General features: G+C 33.0%; 1 protein-coding gene across 1 annotated transcript in view; it reads left to right on the top strand.

The window, feature by feature from the left end:
- Nucleotides 1-16,207, top strand: part of GABA-B-R2 (gamma-aminobutyric acid type B receptor subunit 2) — a 335,226-nt gene that overhangs the window by 281,339 nt on the left and 37,680 nt on the right. Inside the window, exon 14 of the mRNA XM_071890371.1 lies at nucleotides 15,482-15,752. Coding sequence (XP_071746472.1) covers nucleotides 15,482-15,752 — 271 coding nt within the window. The remainder of the gene's footprint in view (nucleotides 1-15,481; nucleotides 15,753-16,207) is intronic.

The following is a 16,207-nucleotide window of genomic DNA, read 5'->3' as shown; positions in this document are numbered from 1 at the left end:
AGAAGCCTGTCTCCATGTGGCCCTCTTCCACCCCTCACAACTTCCTGAACATTTATTTTATTTTAATGTTCCTTTAATTGTTAAGATTGAGTAACAGTGATTAATTATAAACTACATACTTAATATATCTAGCCATCATTCATCTCCAGGGCTTGCTGTCTAATCCTCCCTGCACAGCGCTATACAAAGACTACCAACTAACAAGCTTGGGATTATAGTAAAATAATTAGAATAATAATGTTACAGAGAAAATTGATGTGTGGTAAAATTGAGTTGAACATTATTATAGAGATAATTTTGGGTTTTGCAGAACAAAAAGTCAAAAGATATGTGGTCGAAATGTGTGCCTAAGCATATAAGTGAAATCACCCCTAGAACTGAGTGAAGACTGGATCTAAAACATAAATAGAATGGACACTCGATAGAGCGCAAATTTCGACCCATGGTCATTTTTTGTAAATTAGATTTGTTGCTGTATAGAACATGTTTATTAAACCTACATAAGAACACCAATTTGAGCCAAAAACATAGCCTCTATTCAACTTCGTTGGTGGGAGTAATAATGTAGTAACGCGCTTACAGCTATAAAGACAGCTGCTTAATTTTAGAAGTTACATTCAAGTACAATTTGTGGAAAGCTGATAAATTATTCAAATAGATGGAATAAATAACAGAGAGAGTTCATGTTCCGTCACATTTTGCCGTATCCAAGTCAAACCACCAATAAAATGTAATGGAGCCAAAAAAAAGTGATCCAGTTTCAAAGGAAAGCTTACGCTGTTAGTGAACGAACGTCCAGAGTGGGACTCATGTATTCCCAGTTAGGTGTTTGCACACCTAAAGATACATATGAACTAACATATAGCCCTTGGTACATCCTATTTATTGTAACTATAAAGGAACCAATAGGAATTCAATTTATCCTTCTGAGCTGATTCCCAATTGTATTCTTATATAACTATAAACTCTCCCTGTTATATAATAAACAAAAGTGAAAATCCAGTCTGGAATAGGGATGTTAAAAAAAAACTGAAAATCCACATGGTCGCCCTAACAATTTGAAGAATATTTTGGAGGAGAGAAAGAATAATGTTCATGACGTTTCATTAATCAGCTACAATCAGCTGTAACAAGAGAAGAAGAAAAAAAAGGAAACAAACAATCACATTGTCTAGAATTACACCGATTTCGATACTCAATTCTACTCTGAGTCCAACAAGGACTTACAATTATAACTCCCAAAACAAATCCTGACTTTAGGAAAAGATGTTCACTACTCAGGAGTTATATAATAATGACAACTGCTAAGGAAAATAAAATTCGTTCTACCAATTGCAAATTAATGGTACAACTAAAAACACAGCGGATATATATGTATGATAATAAATAATCTACAATGTGTACCTTGGAATCGTGAACAAATTTTTCCAAGCTCAACTTTATCAATATTCTCAAAAAATTCCATTAGTAAGACATTGAGACGTTATATCTTTATTTTACTTTGTTTAAAGAATTTAAATAAAGACCTACAAAGCCTTGATCCTAGGCCTTGTAGGCCTTCGTCACCTAGTAGTACTCCAATATATCAGCCAACTCCCTCTTAACGGAATCTTTTAGGACATCAACATGCCTTCCTTTTGATGGCACTCCAGATGAATTAGTCAGAAGTTTTGCTGTTTGGTATGGATGGAGGCCACATTGACCAGCTAAAGAATTTAGCAGATTGACTTTCCACCACTTTTGTGTGTCCTTTTTTTCTTTTGCCTTGGGACTTCAAGGCTACTTCTCAAGGCTCTTTATGTCGTCTTTCAGCTTTTTAATCTGGGTAATGAGACCCTTAAAGCAGGGGACAATTGGGGATATCTCGTCATAACTCATTCTTACGTCAAGAAAGATGCACTGACACACTATTTTTTACTGGCCTTCATCTCAGTTGTCCTTGATCTGATTAAAAAATATGTTTTACTAGAGGTTTTTTTTTATATTTCGGGGAAATTGGCAAATTATTAAATAAGTTAATGCAAACTTCCAAGAGGCAAAAATATTTGCGACAAAATTACGACTCACAACTTTTGTATGTGTTTTAGAAATTCCAAGACGATTGATCCAGGCTGTTTATTACAACCCCATTGTGGGTTAAGGGTAGTATGGTTGAAGGTTGTATTAATATAATCACGAATGTAAAAAACAAGAGAGTTAACTTCTATCTAAATGAGCTATTCTTAGGGGGGGGATTCTAATAGCGCTTATATAAGAAGTATTGTCCTGAAATTTACGAATAAACGGGTTCCTTCTCGTTTCGTTTCAGGTTAACTAAAAGCTTTCATAATCATGTACAGTGTACATAAGCAAAAATGCAACCGTAGCAGACAACATTAAGAAAATCATCAAGAGCTCAAACGTGATTCAGGTTAGCAGCTTGAAGTTTATTTAATGTCATTCTGATGACAAAGTCTGATGACCATCCACTCCCGCCCAATGGACAGCCTTCAAATAAACAACCCAACCCTTGGCCTCAATAGTGAAAATCCCATTGCCAATTGGGTTCGGATTTGGATTTTTTTGGCCTTGGTCAACCTAGTGGCTTTTACTGTTACTGTGATAACCTTGCATTTTCCGAAGCAGTAGCTCTTACGGTCCATATCATTAACAATGTTCCTGTGTGCCCCTTCAATAACTTTGTATTTTATATATATATATATATATTTTTTTTTTTATAATTTATAAAACTCTCCTCACATTGATTACAACTGACATCCATATTTTATCATATCAGTTCATATTTTCTACAACTATGTCGATAGTTCATCTATCTAATTAGTGATGCATAACTTAACTTGAGTTATAACTTTCAATTTACCTGTTCATTAGGTAATAAGTTGTTGTATTTTTTTTAAATAATCTTTCTCTTTCTCCCCCCGTTTCTTCCTTCTTTTTTCTTTCCTCTCTTGCAGCTGAGTGACTGCTTTCTCTTTAGAACTTTTTCATTATAACATCAAAAGATATTTTTCTCCTTTTTTTCTTGTTCTTATTTTTTGCATCAATATATACTGGGTGTACATGCTGCTTTGGGACGCCCTCTAGGGAAAACATGATCACTAAGCAGCTGATTTTTCGTTGTTGGATAGCTTGTTCAAATCTGCACCTGTTTGGATAAAATAAATCAATTTACAAATTCTTTGTTCCAAATATTTGGAATAGGCAAGGAGCCCTTCTATGGAATACACGCCGGGAGTGACAACATGGCCATTGATGGAACTTTGAGACGTTCTCTGCAAGATTAGAAGGGAATTTGAAGAGGCCTTAAATCCTCCCTGCCACACATCGAAAAAAAAGTTCATCTCGCTGGACTTTTTCCCTTCAAACTCACCGGACCTAAATATGATTAATTTTTTTGGTATCGAACAAAAAACCAACTGAAACTCCTGCAACCCCAGAGACAAACTTATCAGTCATATCAAGATGGAGTTCCAGGATTTGACAAGGGATTAAGTAGGGAAGGTTGTCTCGTGTTTTTGGCCTACTAAAGATACTGTAATTGGGCCAAGAGATGATTTTATTTAAAAAATATAAATCAGAATCTATCAACCTTTCAGAATCTGGTTTTATTTTTTTGATTTGATAAGTGGTTGGAGAGAAAATTGCGTTTGAAAAAAAAAACAACACATTTTTGCTGGGAGCTTGCACACCCTCTATATGTATTTATTTAGTATTTCCATTCTCAGAAGTGCAAAAAAAGTAATTATGTATACAGACATAGAATGTCTATTGTGTAAGAATCAAACAATGAAGATATCTTAAATGATCTAACAAAATAGTTATAAAGTATGTAACTGATTAGGGTTGTATTAAATATGGCTATTAGAGGATGAGGAAATACATAACCACAACCCCCAGATCTATATCTGTCAATGTCTAATGTAGATGCTGTCACTGTCAAGTGGATCCTTAATTCCAATTTGAATAGAACAAGGACTTAAACTTATAACTCCCTTATGAATCATCAGCTTCACTCTTCGTCATTCATGACCACATATTTACACTCGTAGTTACAAGTTATGTTGACGATTTTATTTCAATTATAGAGTTTTTATTTATTAATATGAGAAGTACAGTATACTTTTCTTATTAGGGTTTGCTAAATAGCTACGTCCTTGATTTTCAAATGTGTTAGATTTGTGACCCATTACACGACTAATTCTGTCTCGCACTGTTAAAGTATACGAAGTATTAAAATTATAAACTCTTGTTTTCTTTGTCAGTAGGCAAAACTTACCAAATTGCCGAGGAAGTCTAATACTTATTTTCTCCACTGTAGTTGTAATCATGAGGCGTCAAAGAACAGACATACTTTGATTTTATAGTACTAATTTTCTTTACTTATAAAGAAGATAACTCCTCAAGAAATTTAAAGAGTTTTTCTCCATTTTTCATAATCATATTCACACATCCTTACTCAATACTCACTCTCCTCATGAATTAAATAATATCGATAACAGCTTGAAAAAAAGTAAAACAGTTGTATTTTTCGTCCTCTAAACACTTTTTTTGTTGTTAATGCCTCTTAGTTTTAAAATATTAGACCATGCTTTTCATTGTCGGTTTGACAAACTGTTAGAATCGGTAAGGGATCAAATATTTATTTTTTCCAGTGTTTATGTACCATATATAACGTGCATAGTTTTCTTCCGATTTATTTCATTTTACAAAATAATTTTAGTATACAATAGTGTATACAAAATAGTATGTCTTTAAATTTTATATTTCAGACTTTGTTTTGTGGCTTTGTTGTACAAAAATATCATATAATTCAAACTTTTTATTGTTTCCTTTCGCTTTCATCATTAATTTTCTCAACTTTGAAGGTCTTGAGTGATCACTAAATGTTATAGACTGTAATTTTGTACCATGGGTACATACACTAATATAAAAAAATCAATAAATTACAAGTAATGTAAAATGTAATGTCCACTTCATTTTGAGTGGCACTTAAATATAGACAAACAAACATTGGAAAGAGAGTAAGACACTGCTGATTGATGGTATATCTACTTATATTGTACATGGTATACTAATAAAATATAGGCGTTCCGGTCTATTTCGACATGTAAGATGAGAAAATTGTGCAATTCTATATTTATGGCGAAATATGCGTATAAACATTTCACTTACTAGTCAAAACCCCACCATGGAGTCAACAACAATAAATTTCGAGCCTATTACATTTTCAGTGGGAGAATCCAGGTGCACTGTTGTGATGATTTTAGCTATTTGGATCTAAATATAAGTGAGTTGAGGTCTCAAAGATTACAGGGATCGACAGGAGTAGGGTACCAGAGTTAAAAGAATGTCCTGGTGAGTCGATCATTATTAAAGACCGAAACTGCGGTACAGTCCCATCCGATGCAATCCTACTTGTAGGTTCTAAAAGAAGGTAAAATTGATCCCTTGTAACGTCATTAAGGGGTTGTTGCTTTTTTAATTTATTTAATTATTCTGTTATGTAATCGAACAAATTATATATATATTGCATTATATTGAAAATATGGGTATATTTTGTTAAATATGTAAAATGCTCTTGATACATGTCCAATATGCATTAATAAACCATACACATTTAGGAAAATTTCCAAGGACCGACAGGTAAGTATCGGTCCCAAGGACTGACAGTAAAGTACTAGGCCCTAGGACTAACAGTCCATAAGACTACCCCTAAAGCTAGACTGGATCAAATAAATAAGGGCCTACACAACACAACGATTTACTTTATATCCAAACCACCCCCAGGGACTCAAAAATAAAAGACTTCAAGTTTTTTACATTTTCAGAGGCCGAATGGAATTAGGATGTTGGTATGATTTTGGTGAACAAGAATCTGAATATTATTAATGCTGAGGATTACAATGTGACAGGGATTAGAAAGAGAAGGGTGGTAGAGTTGAGAAAGATCCCAAAAAGACTCAGGATTAGCTCCAGAAGCATTGCTAATACTGTGTGTCCAAGGATATTTGGCCTCTTAGCTACCTCAACCTGAATCTGATGGATATTTTGGGCTGGATATGCTATAAGTCAAAAGTAAACAGAGTTCCTAACACCAACAAGTAGCACCAACTCGACTTCATCTTTATAAAATGCAAGAATTTAGTTCCGTCCTAGTTTCAAGGCCTGTGCTCAGTTCAAGGGCCGAATTAAAGCCATTATTGAGGCCAACAGAGTCTACATTGAGTGAAATTTATATATCCTCAATAATGGTATCTCCTGGTCAGTTTTGTAGTTCGAATAAATGATAAAATGACCATTTTATGTTAATTTAAAGTAGATATATCAAAACCAACAAATTTCATTGTTATGCTCTGTACAGGTTTGAGCATTAAAATAACGTACTTTTTGATAACGAACAAATAGGGTAAACTTTTGCAAGAATAAAAATAAGTAATATATTGAGGCTTTATCACAGACTTCTTTATTGAAATATCTTTCCATTTTTCAAAAAAGATTTTCTTTGGTTGATACCCTGACCTCTACCCTGGGGCTAAAGGCACTGCTGCACCTACTGATGAAGGTATCCGACATAGCCTCCCATCCCTGCTCGAAGGAGGCCTTGAGGCCATCCAAAATGTAATGATGGTATCACAGGCTCTCTTCTCAACTATGCCTTAAAAGACATAGTCGAGGGGGAACAGTCTGGGGAGGAGGGTTGTTCAACCCGACCAATTATGATGTAACAGTGTCAACAATTTCTGGCCTCTCTTGACCCAGGTGGCCTTAGTTGATTTTGCCAGACAGTTTCCGATGTCGGTGTTTATAAGAAGCATTGCCCAAATCCTTTATATACCTCCTCACAGTCTAATTACTAACATTGACAAGCTTGACATGCAGCCTCATCGGCTTGGCCGTACATCTGGTGCTTGCAGTGGCCACATCTTCCATGATCCTGATATACCGGTGTCTATCGCTGCCACAGGACCTCTCAAGTCTCTGACTTGAAGACACCATACTTTTAATCTTGCAAAGAATACTCTGAGAGCACTCTACGATTTTCAAGATCTCCTAGGCACTCATTTGGGCGTGGAGAAAGTCCAACAATCTTTGCTTTTCGCCTCCTTGCAGACAACTGTTGATTTTTGAAAGCTTATTCATTTATTGTTTTTTAACCAGAACCGTTTTTACTCTTAATAACACAATCAAGTATTTTTAAATATTCACCAATAGAAATGTAGATTGATTTAAAGTCAAGCCCACGATTTTACCTCGCACACTGTATACATTGATATAAACACATCCGTGCAAACCCCAATTTATGTTAAAATTAATATATATCTATTAAAAACTTAATTGCAAAAATATATTTCTTTAATTAATATAATTCACAAAAAACTAAATAGTTATTTTTTCTTACTCTACAATTGAGTATAACTCTAAGAAAGCCTATGTTTGTTTGTTAGGACGATGAGTCCTTAAACTTTTTTGGAATTTTGATAATGCCTTGTGCCAAAAGGCCAAACATCGTTTGTTATGCAGCTCATTTTTCGTAACTATGGAGTTATTGAAAATTGATTGCTAGGAATGACTCACAACTTAACAAAAGCTAAGTTTTATACAACCAATCAACGTTCATATCACTGATCAGAGAAAAAGAAACAGAAAAATTGACAGCTCTCCAGAAAATGTAGAGTAATATTTTGTGTGTTATTGATAGAGATGTATAAAATAATACCTACACGGGTGCGTTTTATTTTCCAATCATGTTTTCATTAATATTTCACTTAGAGAAGAGAACATCTTGATATAAAGTGCGTTTGCTTATGAAAGCCAGAGAGTAATACTCAAAATTGATTGGGAGCTACATTTACAAGTATATATTGGACTCAGAGTAGAATTGAGGATAGACAACAGAGTAATTCCTATAATGCATCTATTTTACTTTGTAATGTTTGTATGTCTGTTTGTCGACGCCTAATAGCGCTAAGCAATTTTGGCTCATATAACTCTAGAAAACCTGTAAGCGAAGACTCAAGCACGCCCGCTACAAATTGTGGAGAAGGAAGTGCTTACATAAATTCAAAGACCATTTGTCATATTTTTATGGGGGAAAAAAGTATTTATTAGACTTAAATAGTCAAACATATACCTACAGGGTAACCCATAAGTCTTAGTACAACTTAAACAGCTCAGAAAGTACACCAATATTTCTTTTTCAAAACATCTTTGTCCACCATTGCAATCAACGTGAAATTTCTTTCAGAATGATTGCGAGTTCATTCCATATGGCAAGCATTTTGGCAACTATATCTCTTAGACGCTTTGGAGCTGCTTGACATTATTTGCAGATGGTCTCCTCCAACATGTTGTCCCATGCATACACTATTGCAGGCTTCAATTTGTCGACGCAACGGTAGGATGTTGCACTAATCTCCCTCTCCAAAATGAACTAATTGGAGAAGTCCATTACTTAGCAGTATGTGAAGGTGCTATGTCCTGCTGGAAGCAGTAAGACGCTTCCCAGTGCTGATCCTGGATACAAGGAAGAGCTCGGCACTGTAACTTATCCAGATAGACCCGTTGATTCATCTTCATACCTTCATATATTATACTATATTTAGCATATTGCTATACATTCGACTATTTGAATCTAATAAATAAAACATGACCAATGATTGACATATGACCTTCTTTACTTATGTTATGCCATTGCAGTAATTTCTCAGTTCTTCTACCCAATTTGTAGGGAGGAGGAACTTGAGCCTTCGCTTACTAGTTTCTAGTATTAAAAGTCTGGTTATTTCCGTTAGTTGACTAATAAATAATGAATGTTTACTGTTTTCAAACTTTGATCGATATGTGCTAACTCAAATAACCCATGCAACTTTTCCATACCAGCACTACTCAAAATTCTAAAGAAAAGTGAGAAAAGAAACCCGCCCTAATATTATAACAACATTCAATCTTTTATTATTTTTAATATATATATATACATTTGCAAACATCTAACTACAAGTGTTTAATCAAATTAATTATCGATGCATTAAGTAAATGCATCTTATTCTATTCCATCAATGTTGATTTCATATGGTTACATTTGTTAAAGAACTATTGCTCATTGTTTTGTTTCTAGTGACGTAGGAGAAAGGGTGTTTATTTATGTTCATTATTTATTTGCGAATTAGAAAAGGATAAATGGCACATTAATGGGTTTTAATCATCGAGAAATAAATACATGGAAATCGTCGTTACCTTTATTTTATTATACGACCTTTCCTTCAAAAAAAAAAAATATAAAAGGCCAGAAATCAGATGGTGGTTAGCCATATATGTCAACCATCCCATCTGCTATTTTTTCTTAATTTCTCCCAGATTATCATTGTCATATTATTAATCACCAATTTATAAAAATAATTACATATACAGAGTTGGGTAGAAAAACATGGACTCTCGAGCTTCCTGACCTTCATGACCTATATCAAATGATGGCGTGTGGTCCTAGTGTATGCAAACGATCCCTAGTTGTACTACAAGCCCTTTTGTCTTATCAGCCACTTTGATTTGGTGGGATCCTCCTTGATATTTTACTATACACAATTGACAAATAATTTGCAATAAAACGAAAGAACTACATGAATACTACTTGGTACCAGTGATCAACATTGATACTTGAAGTGAATAAAAAGTAATCTTCACTGAAAATCGCTATAATATGGCTAGATTTGTACACTTATAGTTATTTTTAATCGATTAGAGACGAGAAAAGTAGGACAATTCGAGATAAATGTATTATTCATGTTATTGTAATAGTTAATTTTTATTTACTATATGGAAATCAGGTTGCATACCGATGTAATAACATATTTTTAACTTTTTTTACTTTAAGATCAGATATACATATAATAAAACCAGATAAATTAGTTAGTTGTTTGAGGGTGTCTACTAGTGTGTGCCTCAAGGTAGTCCCAGACAAAATAATCCATCAGATTAAGATCGGGGCTGATGGGTCCTTGGTCATTTTGTCGTAGTAGTTTTTCTCAAGCCAGACAAAAGACTGGTTGGACACATGGTAGGGTATAGAGAATTGCTGCCACACCCAGGGACGGCACAAATGGTGGTATATATGTGAGAGTTACTGATTTTTCCTTGATTATTAAAAAGACACATAATTACGGCACATCTCCGTTCCTCCTCTATGAATTGAATCTCCGATACCTTCGAGTTTTGTTATTACATTGTAACGAATGGAATGCATTTTGTCTATTTACAAGGCAGGATTTTTTTTAAATGAAATTACTACGACATTTAGTACCAGAGTGCCCCAAAGAGAGCGTGGATTTCATCCTCGAGCCTTATATGTATAAATGCAAAGATTTTGAGAGTAGCATCACTAATGTTTTCGTATATTTTTACTATCGTAACCGTATTTATACTTTTAAAATAATTAATTTTTCAGGAAAAAAATATATGTATGTAATTTAATAGTATTGCAAAAAAAAACATTTAATTTATTTCAAAAATTATGGTTTCTTTCTGAAATTTATAGATAGGTAAGGCTTTATTTTTGCAATGCTAAATGAATCTAAATAACTAAATATACACTTTTTCATGATTAAAAAGGAAAAAGATAGCTGTCTATTTGCACAGGTTATGTTAAAAAGTTGGGTTTTATTTGGAGGAGGAAAAAAAGTATAAGTTTACTGAAGCATCAATATTCTTTAGTTTTTCCATCTAAGATTGATTTAAAAGTTAAGTGCAAACCTTTGTCAATTTTTTTTTTTTTTTTTTTTTTTTTTGAATTCATTTCAGCGAGATTAAACTCGGAGAGTGTCATTTTTAGAGACATTCATTTGAGCAAAGATTTACTATGGTGACCATCTTCTTTTCAGCAAGGTCCATTTCAGCAAACATTTTCATATAAAATATATTTCCAGCGTGGGAACTCAAAACTTGGAGCAACATGACTAAATTATCAAAAAGACATATCAAAACCTATTTGTGATACGTTTAAATATTATCCTTATCTATATTTTTTATTCAATACGTCCTCCTTCACAGGAATAAGAGCCTCGACAGCACGGCTAAAAGATAGGCAGCTCTTGCCAATGAAGCCCGTGTTCATGGCGTACCACGCTATCATGATGGAAGCTCGGAGTGAATCCACATTCAGGGGCTGGAGTAGGGCCACTTGGAGCAGACCAGAAGTTACCCATATTGGTGCTACAGAATTTTTAGTTTTTCTCGGCTTGATTGGAATGTAATGGACTTCTTGATTATGTAAGCAGACCGAATAGAGATGCAAATAGTCTCTATAGCCTTCTTGGTACTGACAACAAAGCAAAGGAGATTGCACACACGTTCCCTTTTTTGGTATTGCTTCGACATTTTTATAAAGCTGTCATGTGGTTGCTTAATGAAACCTCTCAATCAAACATAAAGGGAATAAAAGTGTATTTAAATACTAGAGCAAATTTTAGGTCCCCCTCTGTATATTGCAAGATGAATGAAGTCATTTTTAGACCATTTAAAAAATAATGACCCATGAATCAAAGGTCTACGTTCATACCATTCACAACAAGAATGATGGGGGAATATTCATCCTTTTTTCAACATCTTACTCCATGGAAACCCATAAAGTAAATTGTTTGAATACCATTAGCATTCAATGAGCTTTTTAACCTTCATAGAAGCTTACAGAGCTAAGACAAAACCATAATTATCTATTCTTCTCCCATTTGATTTTAAGGACCGCCTTGATGAGGAATGACGTTTAATACTATCGTCAATAATTATCTTGTAATGTCAATTATATAAAAATGTCGCGGGGATATAAAATCGCTGAAAAGAAGCTCGCCCAAATCAATCCACTCTCAAATGAATGCCACTGACAAATGAGCAGACACGTAAAAAACTATAAAGAACCAACGTCCATGAATATTCTAAAAAAATAAATGGGCATTTTTTTTTTTTTTTTTTCTCTTACGAGTATTTTTACCTATTTAAGGTTATTTCACTTTTAATGTAAATGTTTTACATTAAAAGAGAGAATTATATGAAAAAAATTATGGTGCTAAGGTCTTAAAGAATTAAAATCACTTTATTTATTAATAATTATTGTTTGAGAATATGAATTAAATAGCTGAATAATAATTCCCTTATAAAGTGTGTTAATTGCTTAACACAATAGGTTAATCGCATGAAAAGGTAATAGAAGATCACTACAACCATTGCAATAAAAAATGTACACTTTTCGTTGAACTTAATATGAATTAAACAAACTTGAAAATGTTTACATTCAAATAAATAAGAGAGGGGTCATGAACACAATTTCAATTGACGTTATTTTGGACATATAAATATTATTTTTTTTGAAATAATAATAGCTATATTTTATTATAAATTTATTGAGCTCAATTTATTAATTTAACAAAAAGCTTTAATTTGAAACAATTGCACAGTATGAAAGGAAATACTTAGTTTTTTCTTTAAAAATGAAAATTTTTAAAACACTCAGGCCGTTGAGATACCTATAAATATTTTACAAAATATTTTTTTGTACAGTCCGTTAAGTTGTTTGTGAAATTTTTTGTATAGTCTAACACTTGGACAAAAAACATGTTTGTTTGTTTCTTGATACAAAATTTGCTTTATTTATCTAAGAGCAACACAATCATTCCAGTGCCGCTATAACATTTCAATAGTACTTTTATAAAACGCTTTTCTTTTTCCTTAAAATAGTTCTTAGTTTCAGCGATAAACTCTTCATTGGAGCGAAATTTCTTACTAGCAAGGTACATCAACAGTCAGTAGTCGCTGGGAACCAAATCTGGAGAGTAAAGTGGATGCAAATAAATTCGAATTTCAATTCATATATCTTTGTCATTGTTTTAATTGACTTGTGACAAGTAGGTTATCCTGATGAAATATCACATACTTTTTCCTCAAATGTGACCGTTTTCTGTTATTTTATACGTCAAACGCTCTAACAAGGCTGTATAATATTCACTGTTTATAGTATTTCTCTTTTCAAGGTAGTTTATGAATATTATGACATTTGTTCTCACAAATAGCAAGGACATGTCCTTTCTAGCTGATTGTTGTACTTTTGGGGCGCATTGGACAAGGTTCACTCAGATTATGATCATTTTCATTCCGGAGTTATGTAATGGATCCATTCTTCATCAATTGTCACATACTGACACAAGAATTTCGGTTTACTGCGATTAAACATGACCAATTACAACTCAGACTCTACAGTACGCTTCTTTTTTTTTCATACATAATTTATTTGGTTTATACACTATATGTAACATACATATATAAATAAACCGGAGCAATTGCTTAAAAAGTACAAAATAAACTTTATAGTTTATACTTAATACTCCGGGGTAGAATTTCAACTAATATTCTAAAAATCAATCTTAAAAAAAACAGTAAACGTGTAACTCAATAATCATGATAAATATTTGTTATAATTTCTTAACAACCTTTTTAAAATACTTCTATGATTCCGTGAAGTTGATGGAAGGTACCGGATTTATTCTCCTGCAAAATTGCGGTCTGAAGCTTCCAAGATGATTCCTCTCAACTCATCCTCCCAAATAGGCTGATAGTTAGCTAGTCGACTGGCTATGAGGGCTTTACAATTAAAAATTGCAAAGTCCAGAGCTCTTGTTACCTCAGAAGTTCCACCCTTGTTCTTTTAAATTCCAAAAAGAACGAGACCTTTAATATATTTTTTTCCCCATTCGGCAGCCCTTTTAGATTTATGGATACAAAATATTAAAGGATATAGATGGCAGAAAAGTCCACAGACGCATGAATGGTGTTTTATATTTAATTTTCCAAAGTTCTTGCAGGGCCTAGTATATTATATTACAATCTGTGGAGATTTGTAACTGCATGGTAAACTTTTTATCATCATTTATTCTCCCCAGAGAAGACACTATTTTTCTTTTTCAAATGATGGGGAGGCCCAAACGCTTACTATGCAGCTCCCAGAGTCTATTTACAGCTGCATCAAAGTTTAGGGGGTCATCTTTTATCATATTACCATATGAACGAGTTTATGGCTAAAAATAATATTTTGAAGAATTAATAAGTGGAAATCTTATTATATCATCGTTGAGCAATTCTTCTTAATTTAAATTATGAACAGTTAAAATATCCTGTGTGTTCTTCTAAAATTTAGGGGCCCTTTAAATTTCTAAAAAAGAACTTTTTATCTATATTTTGTCGAATTATATCGTTGGTTGAGTCATTTCTAAATGCAGAGGTGAGCATCCAAATTATTCTATGAGCTTTTTTTGTTTTTTGTCATAATTTAGACTAACACGGTACGTACTTTGAACAAAATTTTCTCATAGACAAATGTTTATGCAATATAATGGCAATACCTTCTTTTGATATTTTTAAGAAGTCATTTAACTGTTGCAACTTTACTTTACCATCATTCAAAACAATTTTTTTGATGTTATCCGTTGTTACCGCATCATTTGGACGTCCACTCCTTTCTGCATCATTATTGTCTCTACAACCACGCTTGAAGTCAGAAGAACAACATTTCATTGTTGTTTTGATGGAGTAATGCCCCCATATATAACTTTTTAAGACATTGCTTAACTTGAACGGTAATTTTTCACATCAAGATGCAGTGTAAAAACACTAAACACGAAATTTTGTTTGATCTATTGCTTTGGAAATAAGAGATGTAAGAAGATCAGAGATTTTGTTGCTAAATTCCACCTAAGGCGATTGCTGTCGGTCCGATACCTTCAACAAATAACTGGGTAAATTGGAAGTGTGAGACGAGCGTTTGAGTACCCCACTCTTTCAGAGAAACCACATCTAGTACAATAACTCACAAAAACTTAAGAACTGATTGTACTGAAATTTTGACAGCTGTCTTTTGCATGTACGTACTAACTGGAAATGAAGTAAATTAAAAAAAATATAAGTGAAGCCTGGGACTTTTTAGTCTAGATGCTAGGTCAAGGTATACTCTATTCATGAAACATGCACCTTTTTATCCATTTCTTTTTCAGTACAACTACGTGCATTTTTTATTTTTTTAAATTAATAAAATAGTTATGAAATAAAAGAGATAATTTGAATTAAAACAATCGTGTAATCAATTATTATGAATTTAAAAAACTCTTTTCTAATTAATTGTTATTCTTATGACATAAAAAAAAGTTGACTGTAAATTTCTTTCATAGATCCATTACAAAATTGTTGCCTTCTTCCTTTTATAAGTATTCTTGCTCTAATTTAGACCAATTCCATATGTCCATTATCTGAATGCTCTTGATACGTCTACATGTATGAACACACATATATTTAAAATGAATTGAAAGCATATCTACAAAATAGAAATAAAAGCTATTTTAAACCGTAAAAAATTCTACTCCTTCCAGAGTAATTTTTCCCTCCATCAATCTATGAAATAACATTCTGTCATTTTCACTCAACCCATTCATTTCCCCATTTATTTTAATAGATAATTGATCTACGACGAGATCCACATGGACAAATGGACCGAAGAGGAAAACCCACAATCAAAACCATAGGGAATACTCCTAGAGGTCGAACACCTCTTCAAACCATGGAGGATAAAGTTCGCATAGCAAATAAAGTGAACAGCAAATATACTGAACTTCTCAAAACCAAAGATCAGGACCTTGAAGATGCAATCTCTGAGTTGGGACGTGATGAGGCTGATAAAATCATCGATAATCGACTTAAACCTCATAATGACGCGCGGAAAGATGGTAAGTATTTAAAGGTTAAACTACTATATATTTAATAACGATGTTTTTGACTCTAATTTTTGAGTAATTTATCATAAATCATTTCTAGCACTTTGCGGGTGAGACTATATGCTATCTACATTTAAAACTTTAGGATTTTATCTAGTTTGGTTCTTCAAACCCATTATAAGCGATAGGATAATAAATTTATCACTACATATAAGTTTGAAATTTCCTGTCTACATGCAACATTTATTAATTAATTTATGTTTATCTATCGTCCTGAGTACCATACTTAATATTATAAATATAAGAAAAGTATCAATTATTTACTTAGATCCCACATTGCTCAAGAGTTTAGCTTTAATCGACAGTTTTATTCAATTCAAAAGTATGATATTCTGGAGAAAGCAAATATTTTATTAATTATATGGTCTAATTATATTTAAATAATTATTATTTTTGTAATTGTTGAT

This window comes from Lepeophtheirus salmonis, chromosome 8, assembly GCF_016086655.4.
Source record: "Lepeophtheirus salmonis chromosome 8, UVic_Lsal_1.4, whole genome shotgun sequence".
NCBI lineage: Eukaryota > Metazoa > Arthropoda > Copepoda > Siphonostomatoida > Caligidae > Lepeophtheirus > Lepeophtheirus salmonis.
This window is presented reverse-complemented; position numbering and strand designations above follow the sequence as displayed.